A 25,609-nucleotide genomic window follows, 5' to 3' on the forward strand; every position below is an offset into this window, starting at 1 on the left:
CCACTTCCTCCGGAAGTCGCAGGGGGCCGCTCTTTCCGCTCCGCTCGTTGGTGGCGAGGTCGCCGAGCCGGTAGCCCGGGAGGACTTGGCCGCGGACCCGCCGCGCGGTAGGTGGTTCCTTGCGGCTGGAGGCGGGTCTGGCTGGGGCTGGGCGGGGGCTTCGCGGCGCGGGCGGGCGGGCGGCCGACCGACCGGGGGCGGGAGGCTGCGGCGGCGTCCGGGCCGCGCGGCGGGGGCGTGGCGGCAGTCACCGCCCGCAGAGCCCCGGTCCTCCTGGACGCCGGCGGGGAGCCGCTGGGCTCTGACTGCGCTGCGCCCCCAGTGTGGAGGCGGACCTGTCGGGGTAATTGGGGCGCCCGCAGTCGTCCCCTCGCCGCGATGTCACCTCTCTGGGAGCCACGGCTCTGGCTCAGCCCGCTGGGCCCCCGCGTCCCAGGGTGCTCTCGCCGACGCCCCTCCCCGCCTCGGTTCCCGGGTTCAGCCTGGCGGGTGAGGCCCTCACCTGGGACCCCCTGCCTTGGGGGGCAGCCCGCGTTCACTGCACGGAGCATCCCTGCGCCTCCCGTGCTCGCGGAGGTACAGCTTGCGCGCGCACACACACACACCCTCACACCCTCTTTGCCTTCTTAATCTCTTCGCGTCTGCACTCTTGACGCCTCCCCACCCCACTGGATTGGCAAAACACTGGAAAATGCCCAATTCTCTTCCTTAACTTCAGGTCACACTCCCGCGTGGCCTTTGTCAGCGAGCTTCCAGTGAGCAGAAGCAGCTCGTGTCCCAGTGATTGGGGGACTGGGGCAGGCTGTGTCCTCGAGCCCGCACCACTGGCCCAGGACGGTCAAGTTGGAGCCCGGTGATGCCTGAGTTTCTTGCTTCTGGAATCGAACTGGGATTTTCTGGAAGTTCCGCTCCAAGTACACGGTGCACGTCAGATCATTTTCAAAGTAAAATTTTCTGTTCTGAGATTGCCCTTGGGTAACTTTTTTTTTTTTTTTAATCGTCTTATTTCTGTGTATTTGTTTTCCCAAGGAGTTTTTCCCACAAATTGCCAAAAAGATTCAGTAACAGCTTGCTAACTCAGGCAAGGAGCACACAAAATTATTGTTTATCTTTTTTAATTGCTCCTTTGTATGTTAAGTATGTCGATCATATAGCTTAAAATTCAGTGTTATTTTTAGCTGGTCTGTTAAATTGTGTTTGCCAAAGTGATTCCTTCAATAGCTTTATTCTTAATTTGTTTATCAAAGCATTTTTTACAACTGTTTTTTTTTTAAGTAAAAAAAAATTACTTATTTATTTTTATTATTTATTTTTGAGAGAGACAGCATGAGCAGGGGAGGGGCAGAGAGAGAGAGAGGGAGCCAGAGACTCCGAAGCAGGCTCTGTGCTGACTGTAGCGGTTTGGCGGGGGCTCAAACTCACGAGCTGTGAGATCATGACCTGAGCCAAAGTCGACACTCAACCGACTGAGCCACCCAGGTGCCCCTACAACTATTTCTTATTACATTTATAATATTAAATAAAATACTCATTTCTAAAACCATTCTTGACTCAAAGTAGGTGTTTTAAAAGTATATGTGGGATGAATTGCTCATCACACTTCTAAACCTGATTTTATGGACCCGTGAAACTCTAGTGTTAAAAGATCCCTAAGAAGTTTTCTGGTGTAAACCTGTCGCTTTTATTACGACTTTTAAACCATGGAGATCAGCAAATGAGTTTTCCCCTTTCAATTTAGGTACTGTTTTTGAAGGAGACGGGACCTAGGTAATATCATCTGACGTTTGTTCTATCAGTAGCGACCGGGCTGATCAGATTTTGTGCTTGACCTAACGTTAGGCTGTCTTGACTAGGACAGGACTAGCCTGACTTTGTGTGGCTCCCTGTCATTGAGTCTAAGTCTAAAGTTCTCTTTTGGCCAGCAAAAGAGCGGACACAGGATTAAAGTGAGAGATGGCTAATATCTGGGAAAAGACAAGAGCCCCGAACAAGGGTCTTCCCCGTTTTTATTAGGATCAGAAGGCTTATAAATGTGGTGATGGACGTGCACAAAGGGACAATGAATCTGTGAATGTTAACTTGTGGACGTGAGGGAAAGGGGGTCTTAAGGATATTCGGGGTTGGGGGTTTGGGTTAATACAAAACAAAATCCAGGCGCTGGGAAGTCGGGAGGAAGGTTGTTTACAGCAGACCAGAGGCAGGACCTCTGTTTATCTTAGCTAGCCTAGGGGATGAGACAGGTAGAAGGAATAACCTCAGGGTTGACAAGGCACCTTTTCTTTTGTTAACCATCTATGCTCCAGGCTGCTTTGCCTGCAGCGTGGGGTCCATTGTCCAATTTACCTAACCTGGCCCTATCCCCCTGTGAAAGCAGCTTCTGCCATAGGACTAAACTGGGGTGCTTCCACCTTGAATATCTAATCTTGTTTATTTCCTATACCTGTGTACTGGGCACCTTTGCACCGTTTCTATTTCAGGACTTTGCCCCTCCCTCTCTATTCTGGGGGCTCTGCACCCCCTCTCTATTTTGGGGTGCCTTTGCACCTCCCTAGTCCTGGCACCTTTGTGCCTCCTTATCCTCGGGGTGCCAATCTGGTTTACCCAAACTCAGGTTTGAGCGTTTTAATGGCTTTGTATTTCTTTAAGCATTGTTAACCCATTGGCATAAGCCCGGGGAGGGGGGGGTGGTTCCTAAGCTCATCCCCCATAGCTCCCAGCACTGTAACTTGTTCACTTCATCTCAGGTCCAGATTCCCGCCCCATGTGCCTAGCCACAAACCTTTCCAGCCTCAGCTTTTCTGTTACTGTAATATTTAGCACAATTAGATGCTCAGACTGCTCACCCCCCCCCCCCCCCAGCCACCCATCCCATGGGCTCTGCATATAAAAACTTTGCTGAGTCCACCTGCCTTCTTCCCTAAGATGCTTCTGGCTTAGCCTCCTAGTGTCTCTATCACAGTGGTTCCCCTTGCCCGTCTCTCCTTATTAATATCTGGACTTCTTTGCCCACTGCTTTGGTTTCCTTTGACAATAGCGTAGGGCCGTCTTCATGCGCAAGTTCATCATAGATGCTTGAGGGACTTCGACATGGAGCTTCACCCTTCTGCCGGTCTTATTACTGAAGTTTTATTCGTATCATCTTGTAGCAAGTTTCCAGAAAATAAGCATCTCTGAGATATTTCTTCCTGATTTTTTAAAATATTTTAATGCTTATTTATTTTTGAGAGAGAGAGAGAGAGAGAGAGCGCGTGTGCATGCACAAGCGGGGGAGGGGCAGAGAGAGAGAGGGAGACACAGAATCCAAAGCAGGCTCTAGGCTCTGAGCTGTCAGCACAGAGCCGGACGCGGGGCTTGAACTCATGAACCGTGAGATCATGACCTGAGCCCAAGTCGGATGCTTAACGAACTGAGCCACCCAGGTGTCCCTAGAGTGCTACAAATGATGAGCCTACCTTGACACATCATAATTAGTGTTTATAGTTTGCATTAGGGTTCAGTCTTGGTGTTGTATATTCCCTGGATTTTGACAAATAAATAATGACAGGTATTCTCTGATATGGTAGCATACAGAATAGCTTCACTGCCCTAAAATCTTCTGTGCTCCACCTGTTCATCCCTCTTTCCCCTTTGACCCCTGGCAACCACCGATCTCGTTACTGTCTCCATGGTCCTGCTTTCCCAGAATGTCATATCTTTGGAGTCCTATGGTATGTAGCCCTTTCACATTGGCGTCTTCCTCTCTCTTTTTCTTTCTTTTCTTTTTTTAAAAAATTTTTTTAACGTTTATTCAGTTTTGAGAGACAGAGCACGAGTGGGGAAGGGGCAGAGAGAGAGGGAGACACAGAATCTGCACAGGCTCCAGGCTCCGAGCTGTCAGCACAGGGCTGGCACGGGGCTTGAACCCATGGACTGTGAGATCATGACCTGAGCCAAAGTCAGATGCTTAACTGACTGAGCCACCAGGTGCCCGTTTCTTCCTGTTCTTAAAAATCTTTCATGCCTAAGGAGGTTTTCACAAAATGCTGCCTGTGTATCATGCACCATGACTATTTGAAGGAGTTTTTGTAGGAATTTACTAATAAAGTTTTTGAAAACCTGGTAGAGTTTTCTACTGTATTCTGATCTATAAAAAGCTGCAGTAGTTTGGTTATTTTGAGGTTCACTAGGCAGATATATTTTCTGATAGATAATTAAAAAATAGCGTGCAGTACTTTGTGATTTACAAGGTGGATTGCCGTGCATTATAAGTGAGTTGAATCTCACAAGTGCTGATGAGGGTTATCTCGCTCCGGGAAAAACTGGGCCTACAGTTCACTTCCAGGTCTTCAGTTCCAGAGCCTTCAGCAGCCATCCTGCTGCCCGGTAACTAAAACGTCGGTAATGTCACATATAGTGGTGTGCGGTCCAAACTTTCAGAAAAAAGTCCCACTTGAAACTGGGATTTTCCTTTCTTTTCAAGAGCACATTATTTCCTTAGGTCTTCTAATCCGTCTAGACTTGATCTTCTCTACAAATACTCTTAAAAAACCTTACAGACATTTAGAAACACGCAGAAAAGTAGAGAGAGTAAACCTCCCGTGCCCATTACTCACTTCAGCAGTTACCCTTTACTCACCCACTTCTGTGTGTATCTGGCGGAGGACAGAGGCCACGGAGCCCACTCTGAAACACGTTCATGCCCTTGGCGTGTTTAGTAATTCCTAGTTCCCCACCGGAGGCGTGTGAGCTTTTTATCTCTCTGTCCACCAGGGGCAGTCTTTTTTTGAGCTCCAGGCATCTTGTGGGGCCAGACTGTAAAAGACGTTGAATTAGTTTCTTGGGTCAGTCCCTGCCCACTCGGGGTTTTTCTTTTTGACCCGCCTTACTCACCTCTGACCCTAACAGTCCTTCCCTGCATGTGGCCTGGCCCCTACCCCCTGCTTCACGCCTTTCTCCTAACAGATTGCAGTAGCAATTTTCATTTCTGTTTTTCAAAATAATTTCTTTATTTCATAAAATGGTATTCCCCTGTCTTTAGCCTTGTTTTCTTTTCTTTTCTTTTCTTTTTTTTTAAGCAGACTTCACGCCCAGCGCAGAGCCCAGTGCGGGGCTCAAACTCATGGCCCTGAGATCAAGACCTGAGCTGGGATCAAGAGTCAGATGCTTAGCCGACTGAGCCACCCAGGCGCCCCAGCCTTGTTTTTAAAAGCTCTATGTCTTTGACATTACACGTCTCCTTTCTACCGCAGAACACGCTACTGTTTGCAAGTGTGTGGCCCCTGCTGCTTCTCTGTACACGGCTTAATTTTCATTAAGAGGTTGGCAAATCTTAGTTTGCCCTTGAGTTTCTCTAAACTGTATTCCAGTGGAAGGTGTATCTGATGGGACCTTAGAGCCAGTTCCGTTTGGCTTTACTGAGAGGAGAATTTAATGGCTGATAGAACGAAACGATCAAGCAGGGACAGGTGGGTCCAGGCATTCAACTAACGTTTCCAGGAACTTGACTTCTTTCCATCATTCCGGTCTGCTCCCATCTGGGTCAGGTTTCTTCTCAGGTCGCCTTCCCCAGCAGCTCCAGTCTTCGCCGTCAGCTTCGCACCATAGTTCTGGTAGTTGGGCTGGTAACTCCAGCAACAGTCCCGCACGCAGCTGGTGCTGGCTAACTCGGCCTGGGTCACGTGCTTGCCCCTGACCGACCAGAGGGACGCTTCCACAGCCAGCAAGGGAAGGCCACACCACGTGCGCTGAGAGTGAGGATTTGTGTAGATGTCTAAAGAGACGGGGGTGCTGTTAACCACAAGAACAGGAAATGAATACTGGGTAGGCAGGCAAAAATGATAGCTGTCTCTGGAGAAGATCAAATTAATTGGGACTAAAAGCTCCCTCTAGGAGATCCACCATACCAATTATCACCTTAAAACTTCTGAGCGTAAACACAAAAACAAAGAGGCTTTTCTGGCAAGGGAGAACAGCGTTCCCAGAAATCGTTTTCTCTGAAGCTTTGGTAATAACGCTCCAGGGATACATTTACTCACTTACCTTCTGGTTGGATTCTTCCATTAATCCGTACTTGGAGTCACAAATATTTGAAACCTAGTATGACTACAGATTGCCATCAAATTTGGAGGAGTTGTAGATTTATTGTATCTGAGTTCTTCACCGTTCAAATGAGATGATCTGACCCACCCCCCACACATACTGACTGCCTTGCTATCTACTGGGATTTTCAGATGAGGACTGCAGGAAGCAATGAGCATGTGAGAAGAAGAAAAAAGTGTAAGGACACCAAGCCAGTTTTCAGGATGGCCATCTTTCTAGTGCTGCTTTGCCTGTGTTAGGGCTATAGTTCCATCAACTAGAATAAGGAAGAAAGCGGAAGCTCCCATTGGGTGGGTCAGGTAGAATCATGTCCTTCGTGAACGACGGTTTCGGAATAAAGGCCCGTCCTCCTCAAGCCACATTGAAGTCCCGCCCTTTTGCCGACTGCGGAGGAGGGTCCCCTTCATATCTGACAGCAGCGATCTGTCGACTGAGACTTCACCTATTGTAGATGGTTCAAAGGACCCAGTAGCCATCGTGGGACCAGGAGTCTGAAAGTAATTTTAGAAATTCCAAATGGATTTGTTGTTTTAGAAACAACTAGGCCTTAATAAACTTAGATATCACAGCGCAGTTTATTACTGTAGACTTAGAATACGAATAGTCAGTAAGAATAAGAATAGACTTAGGACCATAGCCTTTGATTTACAAAAAAAAAAAAATTAATGTTTACTTTTGAGACACACACACACACACACACACACAGACACACACAGAGTGTGAGTGGGGGAGGGGCAGAGAGAGAGGAGACACAGAATCCAAAGCAGGCAGGTGCCAGGCTCCAGAGCACAGACTGGGGCTTGAGCTCACGGACTGTGAAAACATGACCTGAGCTGAATTCGGATGCTTAACTGACTGAGTCCCCCAGACGCCCCTGATTTTTATTTTAAGTTTTAGTGTTCTTGGCTCTTTTAAGGTGTTACAAATGATTCTAAATTTAGGTTATAAACAATCTAATAAAATCATAGGTTTTCGGGTCTAAATCCCTTGTTCTTGGCTAGTGAGGGAGGGCACAGATCACATGTGAGAAGAAAAGATGATGTAGTTCCCATTTTGGTTGTGGGGCCAGGCTACTTAATCCTCAGGTTGAAAACTGGTTCAGATTAGAATCCAACTATTGAAGAACCAGGAGCTTTTTCTCAGAAATGGAGATAGTCACATGAATATTACAGTTTTTGTGCTGGATTTTGTTTGTTTAAAATGATTCCTCTCGTACTTTATTTCCTCTCCCTGTTATTCCAGGTGTAAAATACGAGAAAGTTATTTCAAGTGGTGTCGCCACCAAAGAAAAGATTCAGCCTGACACAAAAATAACCTAGAGGGGGAATCTAACATATCGAGTGCAATGAATGAGCGTAATATACAACTTTCTGAAAAAAAGAGTTCTGGCATTTTGATAGAATTATTTTGGTTTTTGTGGAAGAAAGTACTGTGCGTGTGTCTGTGTGTAAAATGACAAATTCTGTCGGATGTGAATCTGACTTTCCTGGAATTAGAATGCCTGTTCATGATAGGATAATACCCTTGTGTTAATTGTTACTCTTGTGAAGAATAGAGATGATCATGTATTTTACGATGAGGGAGAGGAACCGTGTCAAAGACGGTTAGTTTGGACCCAAGACCGTTTGACTTTAAGACCCCTGTACTTTTCTCTCTACCATGGCCCGGCAGGTTAACTCTTAACATTCACTTCACCATTCTCTTCAGCCCATTCAGAAGACTAAGATGTTTATAACGTGGATATCTTTTTTACTTTATTTTGTTTTATTTGTTTGTTTTAGAAAGCCGTGTGGAGGTTATGGATGATAAGCCCGGTCCTGGACCACTGAGTGAGACTTCAGAATTTCTCTTCTCCTTTGGAGTTATAGCAGATATTCAGTATGCTGACTTAGAAGATGGCTATAATTTCCAAGGAAACAGACGGCGATACTACAGACACAGTCTGCTCCACTTACAAGGTGCTATCGAGCACTGGAATACAGAAGGCAGCCCGCCCCGCTGTGTACTTCAGCTTGGAGACATCATTGACGGATATAACGCGCAGTATAAAGCCTCTGAAAAGTCGCTGGAACTTGTTATGAACACATTCCAGATGCTTAAAGTTCCCGTTCATCATACATGGGGGAACCATGAGTTCTATAACTTCAGCAGAAACTACTTAACAAATTCTAAACTTAACACAAAGTTTCTGGAAGACCAGATTGTGCACCATCCCGAGACCGTGCCTTCAGAGAACTACTATGCTTATCATTTTGTACCGTTCCCTCAATTCCGGTTCATTTTACTGGATGCTTACGACTTGAGCGTCTTGGGCGTGGATCAGTCCTCTGCAAAATACCAGCAGTGTCTGAAGATACTGAAGGGTCACAATCCAAACTCGGAATTGAATAGTCCTCAAGGTGAATTATTCCTTTGAGCTGAGAATCTAATACATTGTCTTTAAATTCTTCAGCCACCTTTTATTCAGCAGGAAGATGGATGGTTAAGGTAAAAGTATATCGTCGCCATCGTTCAGGGTCAGGATTTCTCACAAGCCCCATGGCACGTGCATTGGTTGCAGTTGGTTGAAGATGCGTTTCACGGATGTCTGAATGTCTCTTCTGGGCCAGGCCCTTTTTCTAGGGCTAGCTAGTCAGAGCCATAAGCCATGCTGACAGCATCCCCTTTCTTTTTAGTGGGTTGAGTGGAGGAAACGAGAGACATGGTGGGCGGGACCGGGAATAAATGAAACAAATGAAATTACTTCCACGGTGATAAATCCTACCGAGAAAATCACGTAGGGTGTTAAAGAAAAGGATCGCGTATCTGTTTTAGCTTCAGTGGTCAGAGGAGATGGCCTCTCCAGAGAGAAAAACATGGAAGCGGAAACCTGGACGGTTGGAAGGAGTCGTCCTTGGGAAGCACGGGGTGGGCAGAGTGTTGGGGACGGAGTGGGGGACAGATGGGAAGGTGCCCGGCAGAGGGAGCCTTGGGCATCAGGACACAGGAAGAGGCCAGTGAGGGAAGCAGAGGAGCATGTGCAGGGCGCCTCATCCGTACTTGGCCCTGTGCCTCGTGGCTCCCCGTTTTAAGTCAGCCGCTGCCCAACATTCCTCAGGAAAGGTGCAAGTGTCCCCACGTTAGCCGAGTTCGAGTGCCCAAATGAGGGGAAAACTGGCCGTCGATGGGTCTAACGTACCTCATTCATTTCAGGACTGTCTGAGCCCCAGTTTGTCCAGTTCAATGGAGGATTCAGCCAAGAGCAGCTGAACTGGTTGAACGAAGTCCTCACCTTCTCGGACACAAACCAGGAAAAGGTGGTGATTGTGAGTAAGTATTTCAGTTGCTCGATTTCACCAGCGTCGTGGAGGATGGGAGAGTTAGGTCGAAAGTGCACTGGTAGTATTTCGGTTGTGATGTCCTCTTGCTGTGAAATGAATGCTTCCATTCCCCCCCCCCCGAGAACCTGAGTATAAGATTGACGTTTACAGCCGAGCCAGGAAAGAACTGTAAAATAACAAAAACGTGTTGCCACATGTTAGTGCCTGGGAGTCGGCCTTTTAGGTTTTAAAGTAGAATTTCAGCACAGGGGATCAGTTTACATAGCACAATTGACTCTTGAACGACGCAGGGGATGGGGTGCCGCCCCCTGCACAGTCGAAAATCCACGTGTAACTTGTGACTCCCTAGAAGCTTAAACTACACGTGGCCTCCTGTTGGCTGGGAGCCTCACGGGTAACGTAAACTGTTGGTTGACACATATTTTGTCTGTTACGTGCATTCTGCACTGTATTCTTACAATAAGTGAGCTAGCGGAAAGAAAATGTCATTAAGGGAGTCATAAGGAAGAGAAGGTACGTTCACAGTCCTGTAAAAATCTGTGTATAAGTGGACCCGCACGGTTCAAACCTTTGTTGACGGTCAACTGTAACATCTGAGTGCGAAATTCGGTCCAGGACCGCCCCCCCCCTTCCCCCCAGACCTCAGCCGGCCAGGCACTGTGGTCGCTGGATAGAGGCATCGGCTGTCGAGTGTTGGGGTGTCAGGTGTGGCAGACAGACCTGGCGGTGAGCACTTCACATCTGGAGCTGTGTCTGCCGTGTCATTGCAAGGAGATAAGATTTACGGGGCTTCTGCTTAGAGTCATCTTCTACAGAACTGCTGTCGTCGTAGGTTGTAGGAACCTGAGGTGCAGGTGTGCGCGCACACACAGAGCTGAATTTGGACTTGGCGCATGGCTGGTGTCCTTGGTCTGGGGTCTGAGTTTCGATCCTTGCTGTAGAACTGATGCGGCGCACTGGCTGAGAAGACCGTGCTCGGGGTCCCAGGGACGGGGCGCCGTTTCGTGCACGGGTGTTTGCGTGAGCTGTGCGACTGGGTAAACGTGGAACCTTCAGACCGATTCTCTGAGTGTCGTATCACATGGAGTCATGGACACGAAAACCCCTCGGAAACGACGGGCTATTCTGACAGCTGGCGATAGAAACGCGTATGTCTCTAAGTGTGGTTTTCACTTGGTGATCCTGCACCGTGGGAAAACACGTAGACGGAGCAGGGCTGTTGGGGCTACCGTTAGATCAAGTGTCCTTCCAGGCTGGGAGGACACAAGGTGCCCCGGGGTCACTGGGGCGACGCGACACTCCCTGACTCCTCCGTAGCTGGTCTCATTGTTGACTTGTCTCTGTTCAGCTTCCCGCTGCCAGGCCGGCCCTGTCACTTCCGAGGACACTGGCGCGGAAAGGGACCTACGGGTCGTGCCGGCAAACCTGCCAGTGTCAAAGATCAGGAAACAGAGAAATGAAGCAACGTGGTTCTTTCGGTAGCGTGTGGTTTCGGCAGAGACTAGAGCCCACCCCAGCCTCCGTTCCCCCTTGTCTTTTTACTTCAGGGCACCTGTCTGCGTTAGCGTCTCTTAGGTTTCTGCCTGTTGCTGTAAGCTGAGAAACCGGATGAACGAACCTTTAACAACTGAGTGCGTCAGGTTCTCTATGGCAAAGTTTAAAATGGCTGGTAGCCCTTGGCTTTCGTTTTTCTGTGCTCCTTCGCTTTGATTTTGGGTACCCACAGGCCATTTGGCCTGCGTCTTGGAAGGCTGGCACGGCTGGTGGCCGAGATCTGGTGGGGACACCGCAGCAGGACGGGGTTCTGGGCGGAGGATGCAGCAGTTGGGGGTTGGAAATGTGAAGTTTCAGAGGCCGCTAGACTCACTGGAGATGCTGAGGAAGCAGTTTGGGTGTTTGAGTCTGAAATTCGCGGTGGGGAGTCCGGGCGGGATGTAAGCACGAGGGACTTGGAAGGTGCCCGTGACGGTCGGAACTGTGGATTCCTGGATCGCCAAGGCGTCAGGCGCGAGTGGAGAAGGGACCCAGGGACCGAGTGTTCAGGTGCTCCCAGGAAGAAGCGGGGAGTGAGAATTCGTGGAAACGTCCGTGGAGCAGGGAGGAAGAAGAGGAGGACTGGTGAGGTTCTGGCAGCCTGGGGCCTCAGGGATGGGGAGACGGTCCCTGGGTCACGTGTTTCCAGGTCTCTCGATCTGGAAAGTCACCCGGCCACTCTGGACCCTGAGCCCCTAGCAAGGCCTCAGGAGTGGGCATGTGTCGTGCGTGGGCACACTCGTAAATTCTTTGGACGCCTTTGGCTCTGTCTTTAGGGAGCTATGAATCCTCCATAGTACAAACTAAATAGAAACAAAACAGAACAAAATTTCAGAATAAATGTCAGCATAAAAATAACAGTTTACAGGAACAGAAAAGGAAAGTGACGTAAGGGGAAGAAGCAAAGCCAAGTGAGCTGTTGTGCCCACGCTGCAGACTGACAGACGGGGTGGCCTCACGTGTGTTCAGGAATTCGAGACTCTCCTGGCTCTCCCTCCATGCACCTCCTGTGGGACCTAGGATAAATAGTCCCTGCTTTACCTCACTTTTCGCATCCGTTAAATGGCTCCGACGGCCTTGATCTCGTGGAGGTGTTTACAGTGGCGTGCATCCATTTTAACGCACTGAGTGTCTGTCTGTGTAAGTGACATATGACCCGTTGACCCATCCTTGAACTGTTGTTACATTTAGGAGTACCTCTTTCTGCGTCTCTGCCGCTCGTGTCTAAGGAAATCGGCGAGACGGATCCCAGCACAGCATCCGCCTGACTTCTGCGGACGCCCTCAGGGTTTCTCCATGTCTGTGCGTCTTCAGACGCTCTGGGCGTAGGGAGCTCAGGGGTGCGGACTGTCTCCCTGTGTCTACGCTGCACAGATGTGGCTGTAGATTAGCCAGCTCTTCGTGTATATGGATTTTCTCTGGTCTTAGTCCATCTGGAAGAAGTAGCAGCGTGCTTTTGTTTTTTTTTGTTTTTTTTCCTTCCCCGTGAGAACTAGCTTTTAGCCATTTCTTTTGATGAAAGAGACATTTCCTAATCAGCTCATAACTCTTCTTCTCTTTAACTAACAGGCCATCTTCCCATTTACCCAGAGGCCTCTGACAGTGTGTGCCTGGCCTGGAATTACAGAGACGCGCTGGCCGTCATTTGGTCCCACAGGTGTGTCGTGTGTTTCTTCGCCGGTCACACTCACGACGGTGGCTACTCCGAGGATCCTTTCGGTGTGCACCACGTCAACCTAGAAGGGGTTATAGAGACGGCGCCGGACAGCCAGGCTTTTGGCACCGTTTATGTCTACCCTGACAAGATGATGCTGAAAGGGAGGGGCAGGGTCCCGGACAGGATCATGAATTATAAGAGGGAGAACGCCTTCGGGTGTTAGTCTGGCTCACCGCGTTTCATCTCGTTTGCCTTTGGGGAGAGAGAGCACGGCTGAGCTTTGGGTTTTTGTTCATCTCCCCCCCCCCCCCCCGAACCCTCAGGCTCCTTGCTTAGTATTCTCTTTGCACGACAAAACGGATCTGTGGCCTCGGTGTGCGTCAGCTCACGAGATATTCGGACGTGTCGTTTTTGGATAACAGATCCGGTGCTGAGAACTGGACACAGAATGAATGTAGGCGGCGTGAATAAGCCAGGGCAGAGACTGAGGGGGGTGGTCGAGTCCTCAAGACAGACTTCATTTAGCCCGATCTGGAATTTTTTTTTTTTTTTTTTTTTTTTTACCAAGGAGGATATATTCGTGTATTAACCATGTAACTTAACGTTCGTAATAATAAAATAAGCTCAGGTAAACTCTTTCTGTGTATCCTGCTGTGTGAATGAGCTTTGGGCTTTTTTTTCTCAGAATACCCAACATATGTGTACATTTATCGGCTTGTATACCTGTCCTGTAAACAAAGTAAGTTGTCTCACGGGTGAATGTGTGGTCCCTTCCACGCGAGGCCGTGAGAAAGGCCTCCGGAGAAGTCACGCGATCCCCTCGTGATTCTGAGTAAAGCGGGATCAAGGGCCGGCACAGCCGTGCACCTGCTGGTGTGGCCCCTCTGGGCAGCAGCTAGTGCTGTGTGAGACTGCAGGGGGAATGAGTTTACTCTCCGCTCCCCGTGTAGACGAATGGGGCACGTTGACTCGGCTGTCCCACGCGCTAAGGTTTCTTTGCGGAAACATTTACTAGATGGCGAACGGGACCGTTGAAGCTTGGAGCAAGTTTGAGTCAGGGCCTAAAGAAACATCAAGCGAGAAGACACCGATACTAGTCAGCCTGAGTGCACCTGCCAAGCGCCTGGGCTCCGGGGACGAGGGGTGTGTTCGTGTTCTGTGGCTGCTGTGGCAAATTACCCCCACGTTGCTGGCTTAGATTGCGCGAATCTGATGTTTCTGGAGGTCGGAAGTCTGAAACCACATTCCCTGGGCCAAGCTCAAGTTGTTGTCAGGGCCGCGCCCTCTCGGAGGTCTCTGCGGCAGAGTCTGTATCCCAGCTTCTAGAGCCTCCATTCTCAGAGCCACCAGTGCAGCCTCTTCAAGCCTCCCTCTGCCTCGCTCTCTCTCATCGGGACAGCTGGGATTACGGGGAGGCACCCCCTGGCCGATCCAGGATCGTCTCCCCACCTCAAGACCCTTAACTTAATCGTGTGTGCACAGTCTACTTTGTGATGCAAGGTAACAGTCCCAGGCTCTGGGGGTTGGACCGGGCGATCTTTGGGGGCCGTTATTCGGCCCACCAGAGGGGTGACTGTAATGCGCTCCCTGCATTCACCGACTTTACCATCCGTAGATACAAATGTGTGGAGAGAGGCCTGGGAATGCGGAGCGGGGGGTGGTTCGCTTTTGTTTCACGGGATTAGGGAGGACTTGAAGGAGGAGGAAAAGAGTCTTGATGGGATGTTAGGCAGAAGAGCATCAGCAGAGGTTAAAGGGCACGCTGAGTTGAGTGGCAAGTAATGCTGTGTAGACTCCCCGAAAGGTGCCTGGGGTTATGGCAAGAAATAGCGAAGGCAGAGGACCGGCGAGGGCCGTGTTGTGAAGTCTTGAATGATGAGCCCAGAGTTAGAAGTGAGCTCGTCAGGTTTCTGAGCTGGGGAAGTGTGGTCACAGGTGCCTCTCCGTCCTCGCAGGAGGAGAGGCTGATGGGGAGGAGAAACGATGGGCGGGAAGGCAGGGGCTCTGGTAATAGAAACGTTAAGGTTGCTTAAATTCAGCGGAGAAACAGAGTTCACAACAATCTCAGTGCCTTTCCGAAGGCAGCACTCCTACCAGAAGTTTTCTGTGCTCAGAGACCTAAAAGGAGCTGCGTGTATTCACAGAATTCACAGTGATATGGGGGCCGCAGATACGATGAAAGTGTATTTTGAACGTCACTTCTTTTTTAAAACACTGGAACATTACTGTCTTTTAAGCACAGAAGCAGGCATTCCTTGGATGATAGATAGATCCTATACAGGATTTGCAAACAAATCCATTTCTTCCTGTGTAACTTTGGTAGTGACATCAAAAGGTGTAAAAACCATCAATCTCATGCTAACTAAGTGTGCACTGGAGCACTGAAATCCTTTATGTGTATTTTATTGACCTTGAAATAAATTTCACGTCAGTTGCTTACACTTGACAAGATTTTCTTTTTCCCTTTTCCCTCATCTAAACCTTGAAAAGAGAATTTCGCTTGTCCAGTGACCACCGTGTAAACCAAACACAAAACATACGTGCCTCCTTTAACAAGTATTTATAGAATCCTTAATATTGTGTTAAAGGCTAAAAGTAGACAAATGGACAGACTTATTTCCACTCTCCTGATACATGATTGGTACTAATATTCTTTGAGTGAAATACTTCCTAAATGTCGTGAAACGGTATTTTGACCCGAGTTTGATGCTGACCCCCCAAAATTGCCATCCAACAGAAATACGATGGGAGCCATTTAATTTAAAAGCATTCACGCTTCAAAAAGTAAATAGAAACAGATGACAAATTTTAATGATATATTTTATATTAATGCAAACATGGCTAAAATATTTCAACATGTAATCAATATGAGAATATTTTATACTTTTTGTACTATGTCTTTAAAATCCCGCGTGTGTTTTATACTAGCACCCCTCCATTGGGACGCCACATTTTCACTGTTAATACTTCATCTATATTTAGATATAAAAACTGGAATTAAGCAGATTCACATAACCATGTTGTTCCAAACACACTCAAAACAAGCGTTCCAGACACATTTCTAACTTTTCTAATAACTGAATCGACATGTTATAAAATTCAAGTGAAAAACGTAGAATTTTACTTCCTCAGTGTAGCCACATTCCAAGTGCTCAGTGCTACATCTTACGGTTACGTTAGCATGTTACGTGACGTCTGTATGCACCGCGGTGATGTCACCGTGTCACGCGTGTGTGTGTGCGCACCACGGTTATGGTAACATAAGTCGCCACGTTGGAGAGTACAGCTACCAGATGGTCTTCTCCCCAGGGTTACCTTTGACATTCATTTAAAAAAATATCGATTTTGGTCATACTTCTCATTTACCATGTAGTGAATATTCCGTTTCCTTCTGGTCCCAAATTCCTTTATTCTACCTAATTCTCCTTTCTTTCCAAGATGTGCTCGTTCCTTGGACATTATTGAGCTCACTGCACTGCACGGGTCCAGTATAATGAGTTCATTTCGGGGGCACGGCCCTCTCTTGAATCTCTGTTTCTATCATTCCACCGAAACCCTGTTTTCTTCTGTTTTAATCCCCTGTAAGCCCCTTATAAGCACTTGGTAATTTTGGAGGCTCTCATATTATCCATGTTAATCCCCTGCAACTGTATTAAGTAAGTAGGAGATCTGGTTTTAATCCTGTTTTACAGATGAAGACATATCCGCCAGGAGGTGTATATATTTGCCCAAGTCATATAGACAGGGGTAAGCTGAGTCAGAATTTGTATCTCTTCACTTTTGTTCTGTGACCTTTTCTACTCTACGGGGACCCAGTCGAATGTCAGACCCCTCTCTTACCAGTTCCATGCAACTCTATGCTGTACCGTAGACATCCTCAGAAAGTTCTTGGCATTTTTTTTTTTTAATTACCTCTAATATTAGCTGAGATGACCTGAAGTTCCTAGGAAATTGGCTTGTTACAACCATGTTTATAAAAAATTGATTGACAATACTCATTTTAATAATGGGATTCTTGGCTTCAGTTAAAGTACTGTCTTGCAGTGAGTTGGCCAGGAGGACCGCATCTCCTTGTTTATGTATATGTAGACCCAAGAGAGAAATGGGAAGAGAGCAATTACAATGGCAGTAGCCAACTGAATTCTTCCACCAACTGGATTCCTATAAAGACACACAGGAACGATTATCAGTAAAAATCCAATAACATTTATGGATTGCTTTGGAAACAAATACAAAGGTTGAATTTGGTGAACACATTTTTATAGGACTTTTTCTTAATTTTTATTGGAATATAGCTTATTGATTTGTGGGAGTTCTTTTTTTTATTTTTTACCTTTTATAAAATGTCTATTTATTTTTGAGAGAGAGAGCATGAGGTGTGGAGGGACAGAGAGAGAGACATAGCAGGCTCCAGGCTGAGCTGTCACCACAGAGCCCCAGGTTGGGCTCAAACCCACCAACCGTGAGGTCATGACCTGAGCCGAAGTTGGACGCTTAACCAACTGAGCCACCCAGGCGCCCCAGGAGTTCTTTATTCTTAGTGCACATCTTTGGTGTTTATATATGTTGCAAATAGCTTTTCCCACTCCTATAATGATGTCTTTTGAGGAACTGAAGTCACTGATTAATTAGGCAGTGTGACAATTGATCTTTTCCTAATGATTTCTGTATCCTGTTTAAGAAAACTTTTCCTCCCCAAAGTCTTGGGGAGGATTTGGGGTTGTCTTCTCTAAAAGGCTCACTGTTTTGTTTCTCACATTAGATCTGCAATCCACCTGGAACGGCTGTTTATGAAAGTCAGGTGGGGAAAGTTTGGCCACATGGGTATTCCGTTGACCCAGCAGGACTTGCTGAGAAGTCTGCCTTTCTTTGCTGCACCTGTACTGCCACGCGGTCAGGAGTCAAGGGTCTACCTGTGCGCGGATGGACCTGTTTCTAGATTTACTCTTTCATTAGTCTTACCCTTTTCCCAGTACAGGTTTATCCCTCCACTTGTTTAGGTCTTCTTTAATCTCTCCCACAGTGTTTTGTCGATTTATTTGTGGAGCTTTTGCCTATCTCTTTCTAGATTTATTCCTAGGGAGTTGATTTCTCGATGTTCTTATTTATGGTTAACTTTGTTTTCACCATTTTCCGCAACTTGTTGATTTGAGTACATTCACCTAGTGGGCAGCAATCATGCTAATAAACTCACTCTAATAACTTTTCAGATTCTTTTTGATATTTTGTGTACACAATCACGTTACCCACGGATAGCGAACGTTTTTCTTTTCTAGTCGTTGTGCCTCTAATTTTTTTCTTGCCTTATCGGACTGGCTACGATACTAGCTTGAACAGTGTTGAGCGGAAGTGGTAACGGTGGCTAACCTCACCTTTTCCTGATCTCAGAAGGCAAGTTTGCAACTGCTGGCCACTGAGTATCAGGCTTTGGTGTAGATCCCACTGGTCAGCTTTAGTTCCTTTCTACACCTGTTTCCTAAGACCTCTTGTGGACGGATGGTGAATTTTACCAGGTATCCTTTCTGTATAGATTGAGAAGAGAGCTTATTTATTCTTTTATTCTGTTAACATGATAGAGAACACTGGTTGGTTTTTGAATGTTAAACCGTGCTCATAGAATGGACCCAAGACGGTGGTTGGGTGACATATTGCAGGATTTTATTTACTGGTGCTTTATTTAGGATTTTCTAATCTGTGGTTGTGAGTGAGGCTGCTGGGTAATTTCTTTTCTTCTCTCTCTTTTTTTTTTTAATGTTCTTGCTAAGTTTTGGTATCAAGGTTATTCTGTCCTCATAACATGAATTGTAAAGTGTTTCATCTTTTTCTCTTCTCTGGGAGTTTGTTAAAGGCTGACATTATTTTTTCCTTAAATATTAGGTAGAATTCTCCAGTTAGGGCATGTGGTCTAGAGTTTCTTTAATAGTTATGGAATTGTCCTGGAGTATTTCTTCTCGTGTCAGTTTTGCTAGTTTATATTTTTGAAGCGATTTGTTCATTTTTTTAAAGTTAATCTATTTTGAGAGAGAGAGAGGGTGCACAGGTGGGGGAGGGGAAAAGAGGGAGAGAGAGAATCCTAAGCAGGCTTCACACTGTCAGCACAGAGCCTGATGCGGGGCTTGATCCCACGAACCATGAAATCATGACCTGAGCCGAAATCGAGAGTCAGACCCTCCACCAACTGAGACACCTGGGCTTCCTCAAGACATCTGATTTTAGCTAACGAGTTGAAAACTTACTTTGATGAACTGTGACATAGGCTCATCCATGCTGTGATAATCACCAGACCAAACAGTTCCCTATAAAACAGCATACATTTCAGATATTTGAAGTAGCTGCAAATGACCTGTGAATCGTCCTTTTCTCTCCGTGACCACCAGCTGCTGCTATTAGATGACCTTCCCCCAAGATACGTGGCATCTACAGAATATTTTCAAGTCTGGCCATGAGTCATAAGTTACTTCTTTCAGACAATTTAAAGCCTTATATGAACACAGGTTTCGTCTTATGAGGCAGGTGTGAGCTCCATCACTGCTCCTCAGCTTCTAAGTGAACAACAGCACAACACAGAAATCACTTCGGGTCACCGGGAGGATTAGAGTACAAGCAGGGAAACGATCCTAGATCGATCATACAGGCACCACTTTACCACTGTGTTAGAGGGATCAATGTTAGGTAAGATGAACTCAAATCAATAAATAATTAAGCACGTGCAGCAGGAGCATGGGTCACGTCTCAGTGGAGAGGAATGGTTTGTAGTATGAGGCAACTAATGATTTTGGGGTGGGTAGATGCTTCTAGAAATATGCCTTAAAAGCATCTTTTACATAGAGTAGAAGACAGTCATAGCTGGCCATGGTACCACCGGAAGCCAGAAGTAACTCCGGAAGTTACCGGAAGTAACTCATGGGCCTGAAGTTGGTGGAGGTGATTCAGCCCAACCTGATTTGCTCTCTGGTTTTCCAGGGATTAAGGCCTATGGCAAAGAAGCACCCTGCCAGGGACGAGTAACTTCTAGGTCTCTAACTCTTGGTGTTAGCAGTAGGATGGACAGGAAGGGAAGGGGGCTATGCAACAGGCCAAGGAGTCAAGGGTGGGAGGAAGCAAAAGAAGAGGTGATAAGTTCGGATCAGATGGCCTTGACAAAGGGAGGAGATGACAGGAGACTTCGCAGGGCAAGGCTGACAGACGTTGACTTAAAATACCGACCTCTGAGGTGGCTGCTCACGCTTGTAGGTAAGATTTTGGCCAGAACCACAACTAAATCAGAATGCTGATGGAGTTTTCGCCTTGTTCGACCAGACTCTTAACTGTACGGCTTCCTTGGCTCGTTCGTTATAAGGGAGCCGAGGTCAACTGCCTAACCTATGTGCTGACCGCCTCCAGCAGTGATTGAGGGATGTGGTGCGCAATGCTGGGTGTGAATCCTGGCTCCATCATTCCTTCAGCTTCTCCAGGCTCCTCTCAAGGAGGTGATACCTTCCCTGCTCCTGATGGTGTGGCTGAGGGAGCTGAGTCATCGTGGTGCAGATCAGGGGTTGCGGAGGACCAGGAGCTTTCTCAGTTCTACCCCACCCCTTCCAAAGAGCAAAAGTCACTGCTCACCTGCCTTCTTCCTCATGTAAGACGTTCTGTTGTGAATGAAGCCAGAGGTGGCCCGCCAAGCCGACAGCCCACACGATACACAGGAATGTGTGTATAGCAGAGATACTCTTCCAAATGATGTTGCCTGAAAATAGATATTCTGACACGGTCAGTCATGGAATCACATCCCAGAGAAACATGACCTCTCTGTATCTGCTCTGCCATAGTCTTTCAGGTAAAGCGTTCAGAAAAGGCTGGGGTGGTGCCTGCCTGGCTCAGTGGGTGGAGCATGTGACTCTTGATCTCAGGGTCCTGAGTTCGAGCCCCACGTTGGGAGTGGAGCTTACTTAAAAAAAAAAAAAGCTGGGGTTTCTTTAAGTTTTCTTTTGAGGAATGTCATAGAGGTTAAAGCAGTAATAATAAGCTTAAGTGGACATGTGCCCTTTCTATGATGACTACCCTCATTTTCTTTGGGGGTCTGCCCTTCCCACCCCCCGGCCATGTGTCCCAGACAACTGGACCTTAGCTTGATTATTCAGTGCATTTCATCCCTTTAGCGGTGGTGATTTGGCTCCAGAAGAACAGCTGACAAATCAGGGCCGACAACTCAATTCTGAGACGTCGGTGGAGATATCGGGAAGCAGATCCTATCTTCTGTTGGACTGAGCGGGCAGGAAGAAGTGAACTTTGACCTGCCGGGCTACCACGAGGGGCCCTGGACTGAAGTCCATCGGCACACGGTGGAACAGAGAGGTGCCGAGAGTTCTGAGCCAGTGCCTGAAGCGAGCACCACCCCTGCGTTTCTTTCAGTCACGTACCCCAGTACGTCTCCATTCGAGCTCACAGCCCGTTTGAGTTCAGTGTTTTCCTTGCCGGCAACTAATGGAGCCCAAACCACTGCACCTTAAAGATGCGGACAAGAGTTCCCGGCACCTGTACGAGGAGCGCGTGCATCTAGGGGACACGAGTTTTCCCCATCCAGCTGGGAGCCACTGGTCTTTATTCTAAGGCCCTGAGAACTCTGAGGACTCACTGGCAAAGGAGCTGTTTTCACGACAGTGAAGAATAACCCGTCAGGACCAACAGTCCTGTTAATAAGAAAATGTTAGTAAACACAGTAAAATGTAATTTCTTTTTTGTTATGAGACACGGTTTTAAGGTATAAAACTGTCCACCACCTCAAGGTTCGTTGAGTTTTTGGGGCTGTAAAAGGCGAAGCGACTATGTTTTGCCCGCATCGAAGTAGGTAGCTTGTGGGCAACATAGACCTGATATTTTAAGGGAATTTCTTTATATGTATACCCACCTGGCAGATTTTATATATGTATGTGAAATGAAAAAAAAATATATGTATATACGTGTGTGTGTATACATATGTATTTTTTTTTCATTCCAAGGAGCAGTTTATAAAATGTATGATAAAGCCTCTGGGTTACAGCCATCCATCCACTCAACAAGCATTAAGTACCAAACCATATTCGTGGCCTTATTTCAGCGGGGCTTGGGCAAAGATGGGCTAGACATGGTCCGACTTTTAAGGGGCGTATAGCCTAGTGGGGGGAAAACATAAAAAAGCATGAAATAAATTGTAGTAGGTACCACGACAGGACAGAGGGAGGCTGGGGGGGGGGGTGATACGTATTAATGCAAAACCTAGACATTTGTATGGATGTTATAAACTGTTTCTCTACATAGAGTAGCCGGCCATATATTGATGAAGAGTAAACATATAATAGACACTGGTTGCCACTGACTCTGGAGATACCAGGTTAGCACTTTGTTGCTGATTTTCTATCAGCTTGGTGGCTTTAGAAATTGGCGCGGTGACTGACGCCCTTCTCTCTCACGGGCTAAGCCGCAGAACCACTGTTGCCCACGAGCATATACGCTCTTGGGTTCCAAGTTGGTAAAAGACGGTCTTGGTATGGCCGGTCCTTGTGACACTTGCCTGCAGATGGTGTGGGTGACCTAGATTAGAATTAGCCCCTCTCATCATCAGAAACGAGAAGACCTGGACAGCCCCGTGTTTCTCCTGGGAGTCTGTCATTATTATAAGAAGTCTGATCTGCTGTATCTCCCTGCAGAATCCAGGGTTCGTACCCGTGACAAGGGGGTTAAGTCCAACAAGCAAGGTCAGCACAGCAGGGATCATGTACACCACCTGTTAGCAAAGAGAGAGAAAATTACGTGGGTAATTTCCGCCCCATGGCATTCGTTCTTAGTGTCTCTCTCCCTTGCCCACCTGCCATTATGAAAGCCAAAAAAGCCAATTTATATTCCCAACCTCTTCAGCTAGGGTGATCATGCTCCCGCCATGAAATGTAGTAAGAAGTCTTGTAGGGGCAAAGCTGATACCCAGAGCGTTTAACAACCAATAATGCCCAGATGCTGACCGAGCAGGATGGATCTCAGACCATAAACCAAGTTGGTATGCACACAGTGACTAGCAGCCTGTCTGAAGGGCTTCCTGGGAAACATTTCCTCCCCAATAAAAGGGAAGAAAGCACAGGAGGAAAAATCATTTTGCTCCTGCCTTACTTCTTCCTACTGGGGATGCCCTTGTCTGGGGATGATGTCTGGAGCGGCAGCAGCCATTCTGTGAACATGAGAGAATATATCACCCACACATTGGAGATGGCAGAGAAGAAAGGAAGCTCGGGTCTTTGATCACGTTGTTGGCCGCTAAGCAGCTCCCTCCGGACTTCTTGTTAAGTGAGATACTCTTATAACCTGATGCTAGGCAGATGTTCTGTTATCTGCTCCTATATGCATCCTGATACAGGAGTCCTCCGTGAACAAGATGAAGTAGGGGACGTGGAAGTGAGTCAGGTGTGAGGTACAAGCCCCCAAGGCCCAGTGACGTAGTACTGGTTCCTGTTTGCATCCACTCATTCTTTCTTTCACTCAACAGTCAATACAGAAGGACTGCCATAGGAAGGCTCTGTTAGGTTGCCTGAGGAATACCAAGAAGAAGGAGTAAGTGGTCCCTGTTCTCCCAGGAGCTGGCATGTACTGAACCAACTCAAATGTAAAGCAGAATGTGTTAGTGTTAAAGGTTTGAAGGAAGGACGGTTAGAACCTATGGGAAAGAGGGAGAGAGATTTGAGTGACGTAGCATTTGAGATAGACTTTGAAGCTTGACCACGACACACAGAAATCCCAGGGGCGAGGCACAGTAAGTATTACAGGGGGATCGGGCTTCCAAGACCAGGCTGGGAAGGTGGGTTGGAGCCATCCTGCGGTGGGCGTTGAGTGCCAACCTGGGGAGTTGTAACTCAGGGATCTTGGGGAACGAGGGAAGTTTCTGAAGCAGGAAACGGTACGTGGGAAGCGGAAGAGATCAGAGGCAGCTCCAAGAATTGGGAAGCTATTACAGGAGTCCACGTGGGGTGATGGAGGGCTAACCTGGCAAGGAGGGCTGTCTGCGGGGACATGCTGTCTGTTGGTGTTATGTCGTCTAAGCGTGAAGTGAGAGGTGACATACAGACTGTACAGATAAGCGGTCAGACCTACACGGGGCACTGTTGGATTGCTTTGTTCTTCGTTTTGTTTTCTGAAAGGCTCTCAAAGGTGGTAGTAAGGCACTGAGATGTGGTTTGGAGCAAGGATGACCCGGAGGATGATTCAGCTGTTGATAGAAATGGGTGAGTCAGGAGGAGGAGGGGGCTTTGTAGGGAAAGATGCTGGGCAGGACCTTGGGGTGTTTGAGGAGCTAGTGTGATATACAGGTGGAAAGATCTAGCAGTCTTTTGGAAATTCACCATTAAGCTGGGTGTTGGAGAGTCGCCTGCAGGGAAATAATATTTGGAACTCAGGACATGGCCCCGCGTGCTGAGGAAGAGGCAGTTTGATTTGATGCGAGAGCATGTGAATCTGGACAATAAGCACTATCAGAAGGAGTTCCACTGCACTAAAAAGACTGGCTGGGATTTCACATTACAAATCCAAACACTTTCATTTGTTGCTAATATTCTTCCAAAGCCAAAAGTCATCTTGGCTGGCGATACTGCAGTCTTGCGTATCCGTTTTGAAAGAAACTGGGCAAAATCCAGATATTTCAGGAAACGTGTGGACGATCTCTCCCTCCTCCGAACAGTTCAGCCAGAGCATTGGTTAGATGTATCCTGTAGATTTTATGGGCTCGAATTACTCTTTATAAATATAACTCACTGAATTAGAGGAACCACAGACCTTAAGCCCGCCATTTTCTGGTCAAATGTGTGTTGGAGTGTCTGGGTAGAAACTCCCGGGGAATGGTTCAGTTGTCCTTGGGAGGTCTACTCTGTGTCTTCAGAAAAGTGTCCTCAGTTGGCCCATTTTTATGCAAAGGGAATACTGCCCTAAGGACCCCTGTGTCTGGAAAATTCTGTGTTCTCTCCCCCATACACATTACTACCCTGATCCCTTCCCCCCTGACACTTTAGGAAAAAGAGCTTACAAAGAATTTATTTCTGGGGTGTTCCGCACATGGAGCCGGGAGGGGCGACCAAATGGGTAACAAGCCTGTGTGTTTCGCGCACGGCTCCACGGTTCTTTGGGGCGCAGGAAGCAGCTTTTACTCACCATCCACAGTTCTGCATCTGGATCGTTCACCTGGAAAGACAGGACGTCTGGCATTAGCAGGCGCGGCCCGTGCCCCACTCCCGTATCTGGTCTGCTCCTCGATGCGTCCCAGTCCTGTTAGGTGCCAGGCGCGGCGCCAGGCGGCGGGGACAGAGTCTAGCGGAGGGCGGGGTCGCAGGGGCTTCTGGCTGAGCGCCGCAAGGGGGCCGCACACACTGCGCACACAGTACCGGTGTTGTGGGCGCCCCCGTCTGAGGAATAAGGAAAGCCCTTATCGGGGGTCCCAAGGCAGACCTGAGGGGTACCCGCGCCCCAGACGGTTCTCCCGGGCCCTCAACCGCGCTGGGTCCCCGCTCCGGGACGCGGGCGGGCGATCACTGGAACGCGCCTGGCTTTCCGCTGGGACAGGGGCGGGGGCTCCGGGGCGTGACCCCCGACCCTGCGGCCCGGTCAGTCCACACCGCGTGCCGGGAACCCGCCCGCCGCCGGGAGCCGGGGCGCTGACCTGCACCAAGGCCGCCAGCGCGAAGAAGGCGGCCATGAGCCCGTTGCAGGTCCGCCACAGGCCGGGGGCCCAGCGTCCCGCTGCAGGCGCCATCCGCTCGGGGCCAAGGGTCTGGGCGGGCCGGGGGCGGGGCGTCGGGCTTTAGGGGCGGGGCGTGGCGGGGTTGTGGCGTCCCGGACCTAGGGGCGGGGCGTCGGGGCTTAGGGGCGGGCGTGGTGCGGAGGTGGGGGCGGGGCGTCGGGGACGGAGCCAGGCGTGAAGGCTTAGGGGCGGCGCGGGGCAGGCCGGGGGCCGGGCGTCGGGGCGTGGTGAGGGTGTGGTGTCGGGGCCTAGAGGTGGGGCGTCCCGGACAGAGGCTGGGGGCGGGGCAGC

General features: G+C 48.3%; 2 protein-coding genes across 2 annotated transcripts; one reads left to right on the forward strand and one right to left on the reverse strand.

Moving 5' to 3' along the window:
• The first annotated feature begins 3 nt into the window (after positions 1-3).
• ADPRM (ADP-ribose/CDP-alcohol diphosphatase, manganese dependent) lies at positions 4-15,029 on the forward strand. The gene is made up of 4 exons (XM_043583135.1): positions 4-107; positions 7,860-8,477; positions 9,271-9,387; positions 12,501-15,029. Exons 2-4 carry the CDS (start codon positions 7,877-7,879, stop codon positions 12,809-12,811), a joined length of 1,029 nt encoding a protein of 342 aa, XP_043439070.1. The 5' UTR covers positions 4-107; positions 7,860-7,876; the 3' UTR covers positions 12,812-15,029.
• Positions 15,030-15,389: 360 nt separating this feature from the next.
• Positions 15,390-25,361, reverse strand: TMEM220 (transmembrane protein 220). The gene is made up of 6 exons (XM_043583138.1): positions 25,238-25,361; positions 24,733-24,762; positions 22,270-22,330; positions 20,191-20,314; positions 18,825-18,884; positions 15,390-16,749 (listed from the first exon to the last, which is right to left on the reverse strand). The coding sequence occupies exons 1-6, from the start codon at positions 25,328-25,330 to the stop codon at positions 16,614-16,616; spliced, it is 504 nt and encodes a 167-aa protein (XP_043439073.1). The 5' UTR covers positions 25,331-25,361; the 3' UTR covers positions 15,390-16,613.
• Between the last annotated feature and the right edge of the window lie 248 nt (positions 25,362-25,609).

This window comes from Prionailurus bengalensis, chromosome E1, assembly GCF_016509475.1.
Source record: "Prionailurus bengalensis isolate Pbe53 chromosome E1, Fcat_Pben_1.1_paternal_pri, whole genome shotgun sequence".
Lineage (NCBI taxonomy): Eukaryota > Metazoa > Chordata > Mammalia > Carnivora > Felidae > Prionailurus > Prionailurus bengalensis.